Source organism: Mus caroli, chromosome 8 (genome assembly GCF_900094665.2).
Source record: "Mus caroli chromosome 8, CAROLI_EIJ_v1.1, whole genome shotgun sequence".
NCBI classification, from domain to species: Eukaryota; Metazoa; Chordata; class Mammalia; order Rodentia; family Muridae; genus Mus; species Mus caroli.
This window is the reverse complement of record NC_034577.1, coordinates 102823146-102834220: the sequence shown is the minus strand read 5'-3', so window position 1 is coordinate 102834220 and position 11075 is coordinate 102823146. Positions and strand designations below refer to the sequence as shown.

The 11075-nt window shown below is 54.5% G+C and overlaps 1 protein-coding gene across 3 annotated transcripts in view; it reads left to right on the top strand.

The window, feature by feature from the left end:
- Positions 1 to 10243, top strand: part of Bcar1 (BCAR1 scaffold protein, Cas family member) — a 32516-nt gene extending 22273 nt beyond the window's left edge. For all 3 annotated transcript variants that reach the window (XM_021169848.2, XM_029480581.1, XM_021169849.2), the window contains exons 2-7: positions 711 to 1343; positions 4827 to 4988; positions 5199 to 5315; positions 6170 to 7267; positions 7909 to 7998; positions 9321 to 10243. In XM_021169848.2, coding sequence (XP_021025507.1) covers positions 711 to 1343; positions 4827 to 4988; positions 5199 to 5315; positions 6170 to 7267; positions 7909 to 7998; positions 9321 to 9833 — 2613 coding nt within the window. In that variant the 3' untranslated portion in view covers positions 9834 to 10243. The remainder of the gene's footprint in view (positions 1 to 710; positions 1344 to 4826; positions 4989 to 5198; positions 5316 to 6169; positions 7268 to 7908; positions 7999 to 9320) is intronic.
- The last annotated feature ends 832 nt before the right edge of the window (positions 10244 to 11075 follow it).

The following is an 11075-nucleotide window of genomic DNA, read 5'->3' as shown; positions in this document are numbered from 1 at the left end:
AAAGAGGCTGAGGCACAAGGCTCATGGTTCAAGATCAGCCTTTTTTAAAAAAAAAAAAAAGAAAAGAAAGGAAACTGGGTGGGTTTTTTGTTGTTTTGTTTTTTGTTTTGTCAGTTTGTTTCTCAACTCTACTGAGCTGTGTACATTGGCAGCCTAGTGGCTGAATTGTCATATTCTTAACCTGTCTGGTATAGACTGTCACACGACTTCAGAACTCAGGAATATTTTAAAGATTTTATTTTATTTAAAAAATGTGTGGTGTGTATGATGTGTCTGCATATATGCGTGAGTACAGGTGCCTACAGAGTCCTGAAGAGTGTGTTGGGTCCCCTGGACCTGGGCTGTGAGCATCCACTGTTAATGCTGAAGACCAACGTCAGCTCCTCCACCATAGCAGGAGGCTCCCTTTTACCTGCTGAGCCACCTCTCCAGGGATGATTTTTAGTAACATATTGAGGCCATCTCTGGAGTGCTGATGGCAGGTGCTGCCTTTGCACATTGGAGGGGCCCCAGCTCAGCTGAAAGATGCACTGGGGTCAACTCCACTTTGCTCCTGATGATGGACAGGACAAAGGTCCCCTGCTATTGCCAGATGTGACCAAGTCCCCTTTGAAAGCCAAAACTGGTGCCAACTGATTTCTGGAGTGGGTGGAGCTGGTGAGACCTGTGCCCGTCCTACCTTCATGACCACCTGTGTCTTCTCTCCCCAGAACGTGCTGGCCAAAGCCCTCTATGACAATGTTGCTGAATCCCCGGATGAGCTCTCCTTCCGAAAGGGTGACATCATGACAGTGCTAGAGCGGGATACTCAGGGCCTGGATGGCTGGTGGCTCTGCTCACTGCATGGGCGCCAGGGCATTGTGCCTGGTAACCGCCTCAAGATTCTGGTTGGCATGTATGACAAGAAGCCAGCAGGACCTGGACCAGGCCCACCTGCCACCCCACCCCAGCCCCAGCCCAGCCTTCCCCAGGGCGTCCATGCTCCGGTACCTCCAGCTTCCCAGTACAGTCCCATGCTCCCCACTGCATACCAGCCCCAGTCTGACAATGTGTACCTGGTACCCACTCCCAGCAAGACTCAGCAAGGTCTCTACCAAGCCCCTGGGCCCAACCCACAGTTCCAGTCACCCCCAGCCAAGCAGACATCCACATTCTCTAAGCAAACACCTCATCACTCATTTCCCAGCCCAGCCACGGACCTTTACCAGGTGCCCCCAGGGCCTGGAAGTCCAGCCCAGGACATTTATCAGGTGCCACCTTCCGCTGGCATAGGGCATGACATCTACCAAGTTCCTCCATCTCTGGACACGCGCAGCTGGGAGGGAACAAAGCCACCGGCAAAGGTAAGGCCACCTTGGCACAGCTGAAACCCCTGGGGTCAGTCTAGGGACCTGGCCACCACAGTGCCCACATTCTAGTATCATTATGTATTTGGTCTGAGGCCCAGGAGGGAGGTATCTGGACAAATGTCTCCATTTATCTGATGCAGGTGGGTGAGTAGGGACACCAAGGTGGCCATAGAGGAGGAGGAAGTCTTCAGTAGGCTGCCCTGAAATGGAAAAGGTTAGTCACAGGTTACAAGCCGGAGACAGGTCTAGAGGTATGAAGAAGTGCCCTGTGTTCCAAGCAAGCAGGAAAGGCCAGAGCCACCAGCCCAGACAGTCTCTCTCAGGGCCTGATAGCCAAACCTGAAGGGGAGGAGCTCGGGAGGAGGAGCCTGCACAGCTCACGTTGAGGTCAGCTTACTCTGGTGTGAGTGGAAATATGATGTGAACATTAAGCCTGTGGGTGGGCCAGGAAAAGCATCAGCGTGACAGCACAGGGAGAGCTGAGAAGGGCAAGGCATCTCCTCTTGGAAATTGCATTAGAGGCAGCAGACTGGGACCAGAGAGACTGCCCACTTCCTAAGGCGCCGTCTTGAGGGTAGTTATGTCACTCCGTTGCTTTTGTCCCACTCGGCCGCCTGGGAGGCGAGGTGTGAACCTTGTCTGGTGTATGTCACTTAAAGGGACTAAATGAGAACGGAGGATCATGCCCCAGAGGCTCTGGTGGAGGCAGCCGACTGTGGTGGGCACAGCAGCACATGCTCAGCTAAGGCAGTTTCGTGTTCTGATGATGTCTCGTCCAGAGCCACCTATGTCTGCTGAGACATTGGCCTCGTGCATGCTCAGTTATGGCACTGAGCCTTTGTCTTCAAAGCCACAGAGGGCCAAGGTGAAAACCTAATTGATACCAGCTAGAAAGCAGGTGGCCATCTGCTGTGTAGGTGGAGGAAGCGAGGTCCAGAATCCCCAGGAGCCTCTGCCAAAGGCTGAGGGACAGAGCCTAAACATGCAGGGAAGTCATCTGTCTGCAAGGCCACTTTTGAAGGAACATTTCTGGGTCAGGAACTACGCTTGCCAGGGGAGAGAAACACAAGTAACTAAGGTGTATCTGTCTGGGAAGCAGCACCTCCTGGCCAGCAGAGGGCGGTGATGCTCAGCCAGGTAGGCACTTGTCAGGCCCCATGATGTCCCTTTGGCACTCCATTCCCAGCGGAGGGATAGAGTGTGAGCAACCAAGCCAGCAGCTGGCGCGCGCTCAGGAGATGTTGTCCGTTTTGCAGTGGGAAAGATAAGCAGCCAAACTGTCTGGAGGGGTGGGGCCCCAACCCAGAATGAACAGCCAAGAGAGACTCCTCTTGTCTTTGTTCCCCCTACTTGACTCCTGCTGCTTGGATTCCTGCCTTGGCCCCTGTAGAGTCAGGGCTACTCGGGAAGTTTCATCCCCATTTAGAACCAACAAGCTGGGGTGTGCTTCTGGGTTCAGTCTCCCTCTTCCTTCAAACTTGTGGGGAGGTATAGGCTAGAAAGAAAAACAGCTCTCTCCAGCCCAGCCTAACATGCGTTCTGTCTGTCTGTCTGTGTGTCTGTCTCTGTCCTCCCTCCAGGGCCTGCTAATGGGGCATCAGGTGCAGAGAGCAGTGGAGCAGTGATTAGCAGGGCTCAGGAGCTCTCTGATGAATCCATTTCCCTAATGAGCTGCTCTTCTTCCCTGCTTTCTCTGTCGAGCAGTAGCGAAACCTTTGCTAACAGAAAATTCCTAACAGAAAAATGTTAGCTAGCCAACATAGCTGCTGACTGTCACCTGACTCGGGTGTAGGAATAGGAGCTCCCTTTGCCGTTAGACTAACCACTGGGGGCTGAGGTGAGAGCCTCTGGCCTGGGCTTGCAGCTCTGACTACACAAGGCCCGGATGGCTGCTGGCAAGGCAGGGGTGCTGCTGGCTTGCCTCTGAGAGGTGCGCTGTCTGCCCCTTTGGGGTTTGAATTCCCACCTAGGAAGCTTTGGGCCTAGAGAAGCCTCAGGCCTTGCCACAGGCTTCTCTAACCTGCCACGTCCCTCCAGCTCCAGTCTGCTCTGCCATGGGCAGGTTCCAACATCTAAAAATAACCCTGGAGGGGACTCAAGGCTGGGGCCTGAGCAGGGAGGTGACTCTGGAGAGGCAGCTGCAACTCCGCCCCTAGGCCCTGTTATTGGTGGCTGGGGACACCCCACACAGGAGACCCTGAAGCTGCTACAGTGGCGCATACACCAGCCTGCCAGGCTGTCTGCCAGGGGAGCCCAGAAAGAAGCCCAGCTGGCCTGAATGTCAACTGCCTAGCTCAAATGTGCTGCCTGGGAGGTTGTCAGGTCTGGGTCTGCTGAGTGCCCCTGTGCCGTGTGGGGGCTGGGAACAGGGAGATGGCACTGGTGTGCCTGCCGAAGCTTCAGTTGGCTTCTAGGATGTCAAGCCTGAAGGAGGCAGGGTGTGTGTGTGGAGGCCCTGAGTCAGCCCTGTCCCAGACATCCCCTTTGATTAGAAAACAAAAGGCCTTTCTGTGGAGAAGGCTGAGCAGGGAGCCCCGTGGGGGAGGTTACCCTGAGCCTGCCTGGAGAATCTTGTGGGGGGAGGCTGCCTGGCCCATTTCCATCCCTACCAGGCTGAATGCTGCTGTCAGGGGACAGCATGGTCTGAGGTTAGTGTATGAGCATCCCTGAGTATACCTCCTGACCCTGCTTCTTCTCCATACAGAGCCATAGCTTTGCCATGGATCCAAGGGTCAAGGCCCTGGGGAGGAAGCGGCTGGCTCTCTCTGACCAGTGATTCCCACTGAGGGCTTACCCTTTCAGGTGGGCAAGGCAGCCATGGGTGTGGGGACAGAGAGCATAGGGTTGTGGTTCCACTTAGAATCCCTTTGCCATGTAGCTGACCTTATATTCTAGCCCTGTGTGTCTTTTCGTCCCACTAAGTATGCTGTGAGCAAGGGAAGGCTGCTTGCTACAACTGCAGCAGCATTCTCTGCCTCCAGAGTCTAGAGGTGATGATGGTTAGGTCATTCTCGTGCTGAGCAGAACTTTCTGGGGCAGGGCAGCTAACAGGTCATATGACACAGCAGCCCTGACATGGGTCCTGCTGTGCTCAGGACTCCAGTGCAGGCTGCCCCTTGCCTGCTGGCATTGCCTCTGGAGCCAGGCCTTTGTACCCTTCCTGTTCCATCTTGTTTACTGTGTGTAACCATACTTGCACCCTATCCTGTGGAATCTACTGGGTTATCCAACCATAGATATCCAACATATCCCTGTTTCGTGGCCCAGAACCAGGGAGCTCTGAACAACACCTAGGGGTGTCATTATCATTTCACAAACCCTGCATTTCACTGCAGAAAGGGAGCTCCCAGGGAATGAGAAGCAGGGCCTCGACGCCCACCCTTGCAGAGCCACCTGACCCACCTCTCTAGGGATCTCCTGAGGGCCTGTGGGTGGATCCTAGGGCCAGAGGGACAACAGCCGGCTGTTTGTTCCCAGGTGGTGGTTCCTACGCGAGTGGGACAGGGCTATGTGTATGATGCCGCTCAGACGGAACAGGATGAGTACGACACCCCGCGCCACCTGCTAGCCCCAGGTCCCCAGGACATCTATGACGTGCCCCCTGTTCGAGGACTGCTTCCTAACCAGTATGGCCAGGAGGTAAGCATTGGGGATCAGAGGCATGGGAGAGGGTGGGGACTGGGCCTTGCTCTGGGAGCTGCATTTTCTCAGCCTAGCCAAGGCCTGCGTAGCACAGCAGCCACAGCCTAGGCACCTAAGGTAGGTTTCTAGGTTTCTGGGGACCCACTTTATCCACTAGACCAGGTGCCCCTGACAGTGTGTCACTGTGCCTTCTTTTGTGCCCTCCAGGTATATGACACCCCCCCTATGGCAGTGAAAGGTCCCAATGGCCGAGACCCATTGTTGGATGTGTATGACGTGCCCCCTAGTGTGGAGAAAGGCCTGCTGCCGTCCAGCCATCATTCGGTAAGGATCACTGATGCTGAGGCCGAGGGCGAGGCTGAGCGTATGCACGGGGCTTGGGCTGCTGTCTGCAGACCCTGGCTCTGCTCTTACTTGCTCTAGGGACAGATGAATGCCCAGGCTGTAGAGATGGTTCCGTGGTCAAAGCACTGTTTGCTCTTCTTGAAGCCCCAGGGTCAGTTCCCAGCATCCATACAGTGTCTGGCTGTTCTCTGTAACTGCAGTCCCCGGTGGTCCAGTGCTTCTTTCTGACCTCTTGGCACCAGGCATGTGTGTGGTGCATAGACATACACATACAATACATAAATTAAGTTTAAAAAGAAAGTTGCCCTTCTATGCCTCAATGGCCCATTGCCAGGCCTTATCATTTTACATGCTCTGAGAGGAATGAGCAAGGAGACCACAAAATCTGTCTTCCAAACTAGGACACTTGGGATGTGAAAGGGGACCAGTAGTCATGTAGAGTTGTCTTAAGAGCCGAGTGGACTATAACACCAAGCCCAGCTAAGTGCTTGCTACAGAACAGGAAGTCCGTCAGTTCCTGCGAGGCCAGGTGATGTGGTGAGAATGGCAGAGGCAGTGTTGGCAGTATGGTAGCAAGTCTCTCCTGTATGTCCGCAGGTAAGAGGTGGACACTACACCTAACACAGACAGCCCTCATACTGTGGGGGAGTTTCCCATCTTTTAGATGAACAGCCAGGCACAGAGAATGAATTAGTCATCTAGCCCAGAGCTAGACTCTAGACATAGTCATTGTAGCTCCGACTCATGCTCAATGTTTGCACCAGCTGCGTCTCACGTTCGGTTCCATCGCTGGACAGATGGACAAAGGCCTTAACCAGTACTTGGTCCCCTAGGTGTATGATGTTCCTCCTTCTGTGAGCAAGGATGTGCCCGATGGCCCGCTGCTGCGTGAGGAGACCTATGATGTACCTCCTGCCTTCGCCAAGCCCAAGCCCTTTGATCCCACCCGACACCCACTGATCCTTGCTGCACCTCCTCCGGACTCCCCACCAGCTGAGGATGTATATGATGTGCCTCCCCCTGCTCCCGACCTCTATGATGTGCCCCCGGGTTTGCGGCGGCCTGGCCCTGGAACACTGTATGATGTGCCTCGTGAGCGGGGGCTCCCTCCTGAGGTGGCTGATGGGAGTGTAATTGACGATGGTGTGTATGCTGTGCCCCCACCAGCCGAGCGAGAGGCCCCAACGGATGGCAAGCGCCTGTCGGCCTCTAGCACGGGCAGCACACGCAGCAGCCAATCGGCATCTTCCTTGGAGGTGGTGGTGCCAGGCCGGGAGCCCCTGGAACTGGAGGTTGCTGTGGAGTCCCTGGCTCGGCTGCAGCAAGGCGTGAGCACCACCGTAGCCCACCTTCTGGACCTGGTGGGCAGTGCCAGTGGGTCCGGGGGCTGGCGTAGTGCCTCTGAGCCTCAGGAGCCTCCCGCACAGGACCTGAAAGCCGCAGTGGCAGCAGTTCACGGGGCAGTCCATGAGCTCCTGGAGTTCGCCCGCGGAGCTGTGAGCAATGCCACCCACACTTCTGACCGCACCTTGCATGCCAAGCTTAGCCGGCAGCTACAGAAGATGGAGGATGTGTACCAGACACTGGTGGTCCACGGTCAGGTCCTTGACAGTGGCAGAGGAAGTCCAGGATTCACTCCGGAAGACCTGGACCGCCTGGTGGCCTGCTCTCGGGCTGTGCCCGAGGATGCCAAGCAGCTAGCTTCCTTTTTGCATGGCAATGCCTCGCTGCTTTTCAGACGGACCAAAGCCCCTGGCCCAGGGCCTGAGGGAAGCAGCTCCCTGCACCCCAACCCCACTGATAAAGCCAGCAGCATCCAGTCACGCCCTCTCCCCTCACCTCCAAAGTTCACCTCCCAGGACTCTCCAGACGGCCAGTATGAGAACAGTGAAGGGGGTTGGATGGAGGACTATGACTATGTCCATCTACAGGTGGGTGTTCACCCTGCCCAGTCCCAAGAGCTCTTGATTCTGCCACTGTTGTTGCGAGGACCCTGATACCCCAATTCCCTTCTCCTCCCACACACTGAGATCTGTGGTCAGAGGGAATTCAGACTCCAGGAGTGGCCACTGGTGAACCCTAGTGCCCTCCCTGTATCTTGCCCCATTTTTGGACTGATAATCAACATGGCTATGTCCCTGAGGGTTGAAATGCTAACCAGATGGCTCCAGAAACCTTGGGGATGGGCTTCTGTGGTGGCCATAGATGTAACTCATTCTGTGTGTAGTCATTCCAAGGAGACAGACACTGGGGTCCAGGGGAGTAGACAAGGGGAGTGGGGAGGTGGGTCAGAAGAGACACCTGCATCCCACCTGCATATGTGGGCAAAGGGCAGGGTTTGGGTTTGATTTCAGGTATGGGAGCCATCCCAGGAGGGCCATGGCCTTGTGGAGTGAGTGCATCCTGTGCCAGGGAGCCCTCCTGGGCCAAGCTGCTCCCTTTAGAAGCCACCTCTTCCTGGGACTGGTGCACCTGCACTGCCACCTGGTGGTTTTCCAGCCCTTGCACCCGTGGGACCTGCTAGTGTCTCTGTCCCAGAAGAGACTTCATCCAGGTCTTCTCTTTGCTTTAGGGGAAGGAGGAATTTGAGAAGACCCAGAAGGAGCTGCTAGAAAGGGGTAACATCATGCGGCAGGGAAAGGGCCAACTGGAGTTGCAGCAGGTGAGGCTTCCATTCGTCATCTCTCACAGTGATACCCACCAGGGATAGAGCCCTGTTTGCCTTCTGTCCAGCCAGTCACCATCCAGCATCATGGCCATCACTGGCTTCTGGCTAATTAAAGATGTCAGTCTCGCTGTGTTGCCTCATCTTGAACCTCCTGAGCTCAGCACCTCCTACTACACCCTCTCTGAGTGGCTGGGACCACGGCTGTGCACCACCCACTCAGTCTGATGCGGCTCTTTTTGAAGCTGTCAGCAGAGAGCTAAGACTGTAGCGGTTGGCTAGTGTGCTTGATTCATTACAGGCACAGCAGTAAAACACAGATGTAGTTAGTGTCAGTAACGTGCCTCTTAGAGAGCACAGAACACTGTAGGACTAGAAACACTGGCAGCCAGAGTCACAGACCAGACGCTGACTTCCCTTCACAAACCGTGCCTCCCTGTGCATGCTGGAGATGACACTTGTGAGCTGTCACACTCTCCGACAATGTTGTTCTTAACTCCTTTTTATAGGCCACATAATGCCTATTGTTGAATGTTTCCATTGTGTCCAGTTCTCTTTACAAATAACAGTGCTGTGTTTAGCCACAGTTTTCTGCGTATTGTGAATCCTTTCTCAGGGTAAGAAAGTTTTTCTGAAAAATACTAAAGAAGTTCAGTTTTGATTGTGAAGATAACAACACAAAGTAAATATGAAAATCTTTCTTGCCAGGCGGTGGTGGCGCACGCCTTTAATCCCAGCACTTGGGAGGCAGAGGCAGGCGGATTTCTGAGGCCAGCCTGGTCTACAGAGTGAGTTCCAGGACAGGCAGGACTACACAGAGAAACCCTGTCTCGAAAACCAAAAACAAAAAAAACCCTTTCTCACTGCTCCTCGTCCAGGTGTAGAGAAGGCAGGCCAGGGGTGGCTCGCCGTGGGGCTTGTGGTTGGTATGTGCTTCCCAGGTATGATGGTGGAAGTAAATGAGTCCTGTGTGAACTGCTTGGGACGTGTGTGGCACATAGCAGGTGACAAGGAATGCATGTCAATTAAAATAAGCCAGGCACACACCTGTAATTCCAGCACTCAGAGCCAACCAGGATATGTGGCAGAATTCTCCTCCCTAATCGTAGTTGAAATAGCTGAACATGTGTAGACATGGAGCGCCATGTTTGAAGCTGCTGGTGATGCTGTCTTTCCTGTGCACTCCCAGCATGTCCTCAGGTGGCGATGCTGCAGATACTGGTGCTCGCTCTGCTTTGGTGGTGTACTCTGCAGTCATGAGTACAGATTTTTGCACATGTCTGTCCGCCAAGAGCCTAACCTTGTCCTGCCTCCCACAGCTGAAACAGTTTGAGCGACTGGAGCAGGAGGTGTCTCGTCCAATAGACCATGACCTGGCCAACTGGACACCAGCCCAGCCCCTGGTGCCGGGCCGGACAGGGGGCCTGGGGCCTTCAGACCGACAGCTGCTGCTCTTCTACTTGGAGCAGTGCGAGGCCAACCTGACCACACTGACAGATGCAGTGGATGCCTTCTTCACTGCGGTGGCCACCAACCAACCACCCAAGATCTTTGTGGCACACAGCAAGTTTGTCATCCTCAGTGCTCACAAGCTTGTGTTCATTGGGGACACACTGTCACGGCAGGCAAAGGCAGCAGATGTCCGAAGCCAAGTGACCCACTACAGCAATCTGCTGTGTGACCTCTTGCGTGGCATCGTGGCCACTACCAAGGCCGCTGCCCTGCAGTACCCATCCCCTTCCGCTGCCCAGGACATGGTGGACAGGGTCAAGGAGCTAGGCCACAGCACTCAGCAGTTCCGCCGCGTCCTGGGCCAGCTAGCTGCTGCCTGAGAGCAAAGGACCAGGGTGTGAGGCTGGGGACGGGCAGCGATGCTCTGAGCTACCTAGCATTCATTCCTCTTGAAAATGGAGCTCCTGCAGGTTTGGGGACAGGTAACCCCAGCTCTGCCTTGGGCCTGGTGCCCTCAACTGTCCAGGGATTTGTACATATTTATATCAAGGCAGGATGTGGGATGCCTCCTCGGAGAAGCTGAGGAGCCCAGTAGGAGTGTACTGTGGACTGGGGATCACCAGGGTTGGTGCACATGGGCCCCAAACCTCAGGGCTCCCCATGACAGGCAAGTACAGTGTGGTGTACACCTCTGCACCAAGAAAAAACCCTAAAGAACTATTTTTCACTATTGATTTTTTCCAATCATTTGACTAATAGTCTACATTTAATAAAATTTTAAAAATGCGAAGGAGCCTACAGAAATGCTTGAGACTGCCTCTGGGTGGGAAGGTGGATGTCTTTGACCCAGCAAAGTGAGTAGAAGTGGTGGGGAGCTATGAACAGTAAAGTCTCTTCCCAGAAGGTGGGTCCCTTCAGAGCAAAATCAAGGCCCAGGGGCCTGTGGGGAAGGCAGGGAGCTGGTCTGGCCAAGCAGTGAGTGTCCTTTGTGCCTGGGAGCGTGTTATAGATTCGGGGCCTGAGACCCAGAGCAGCGAGATACCATCTGGGTCTTTTGTACCCCAAGGAGAAAGTTTACAAGCCAAGGCACTGCACAAAACAACCTCACCTTCCAGTCTTTATCAGACTTAGCTAGGACACCCAGAGTCTTCCCTAGATTAAACAAGCTGGTTTGAGACCTACAACAGTGTGCTGGGAGTTGTGGCAGCCTCTGGCCCAGAGGGAAGGCCAGAGTGTATGGTTGGCATCCTGGTGGTCTCAGCTTTGACCATTGTGCATATGAATGTGGGCCTCAGATTCCTTATCTTATGTAAAGAAGGAGCTAGGCCTGGGAGATCTGCCACCAAGGAACCCCATGGAGGGTGCCTAGTCTCCTACCCCATAGCTGCTGGGAAGAGCAGAATGGAAGGCACGAGCTGGGCAGTGGTGGCGCACGCCTTTAATCCCAGCCTTTGGGAGGCGGAGACATGCGGATTTCTGAGTTCGAGGCCAGCCTGGTCCACAGAATGAGTTCCAGGACAGCCAGGGATACACAGAGAAACCCTGTCTCAAAAAAAAAAAAAGGGGGGGGGGGAAGCACTAGTATTTAAGTCTCTGGGTGCCTCAGCGGGGGAAGGGTGTAT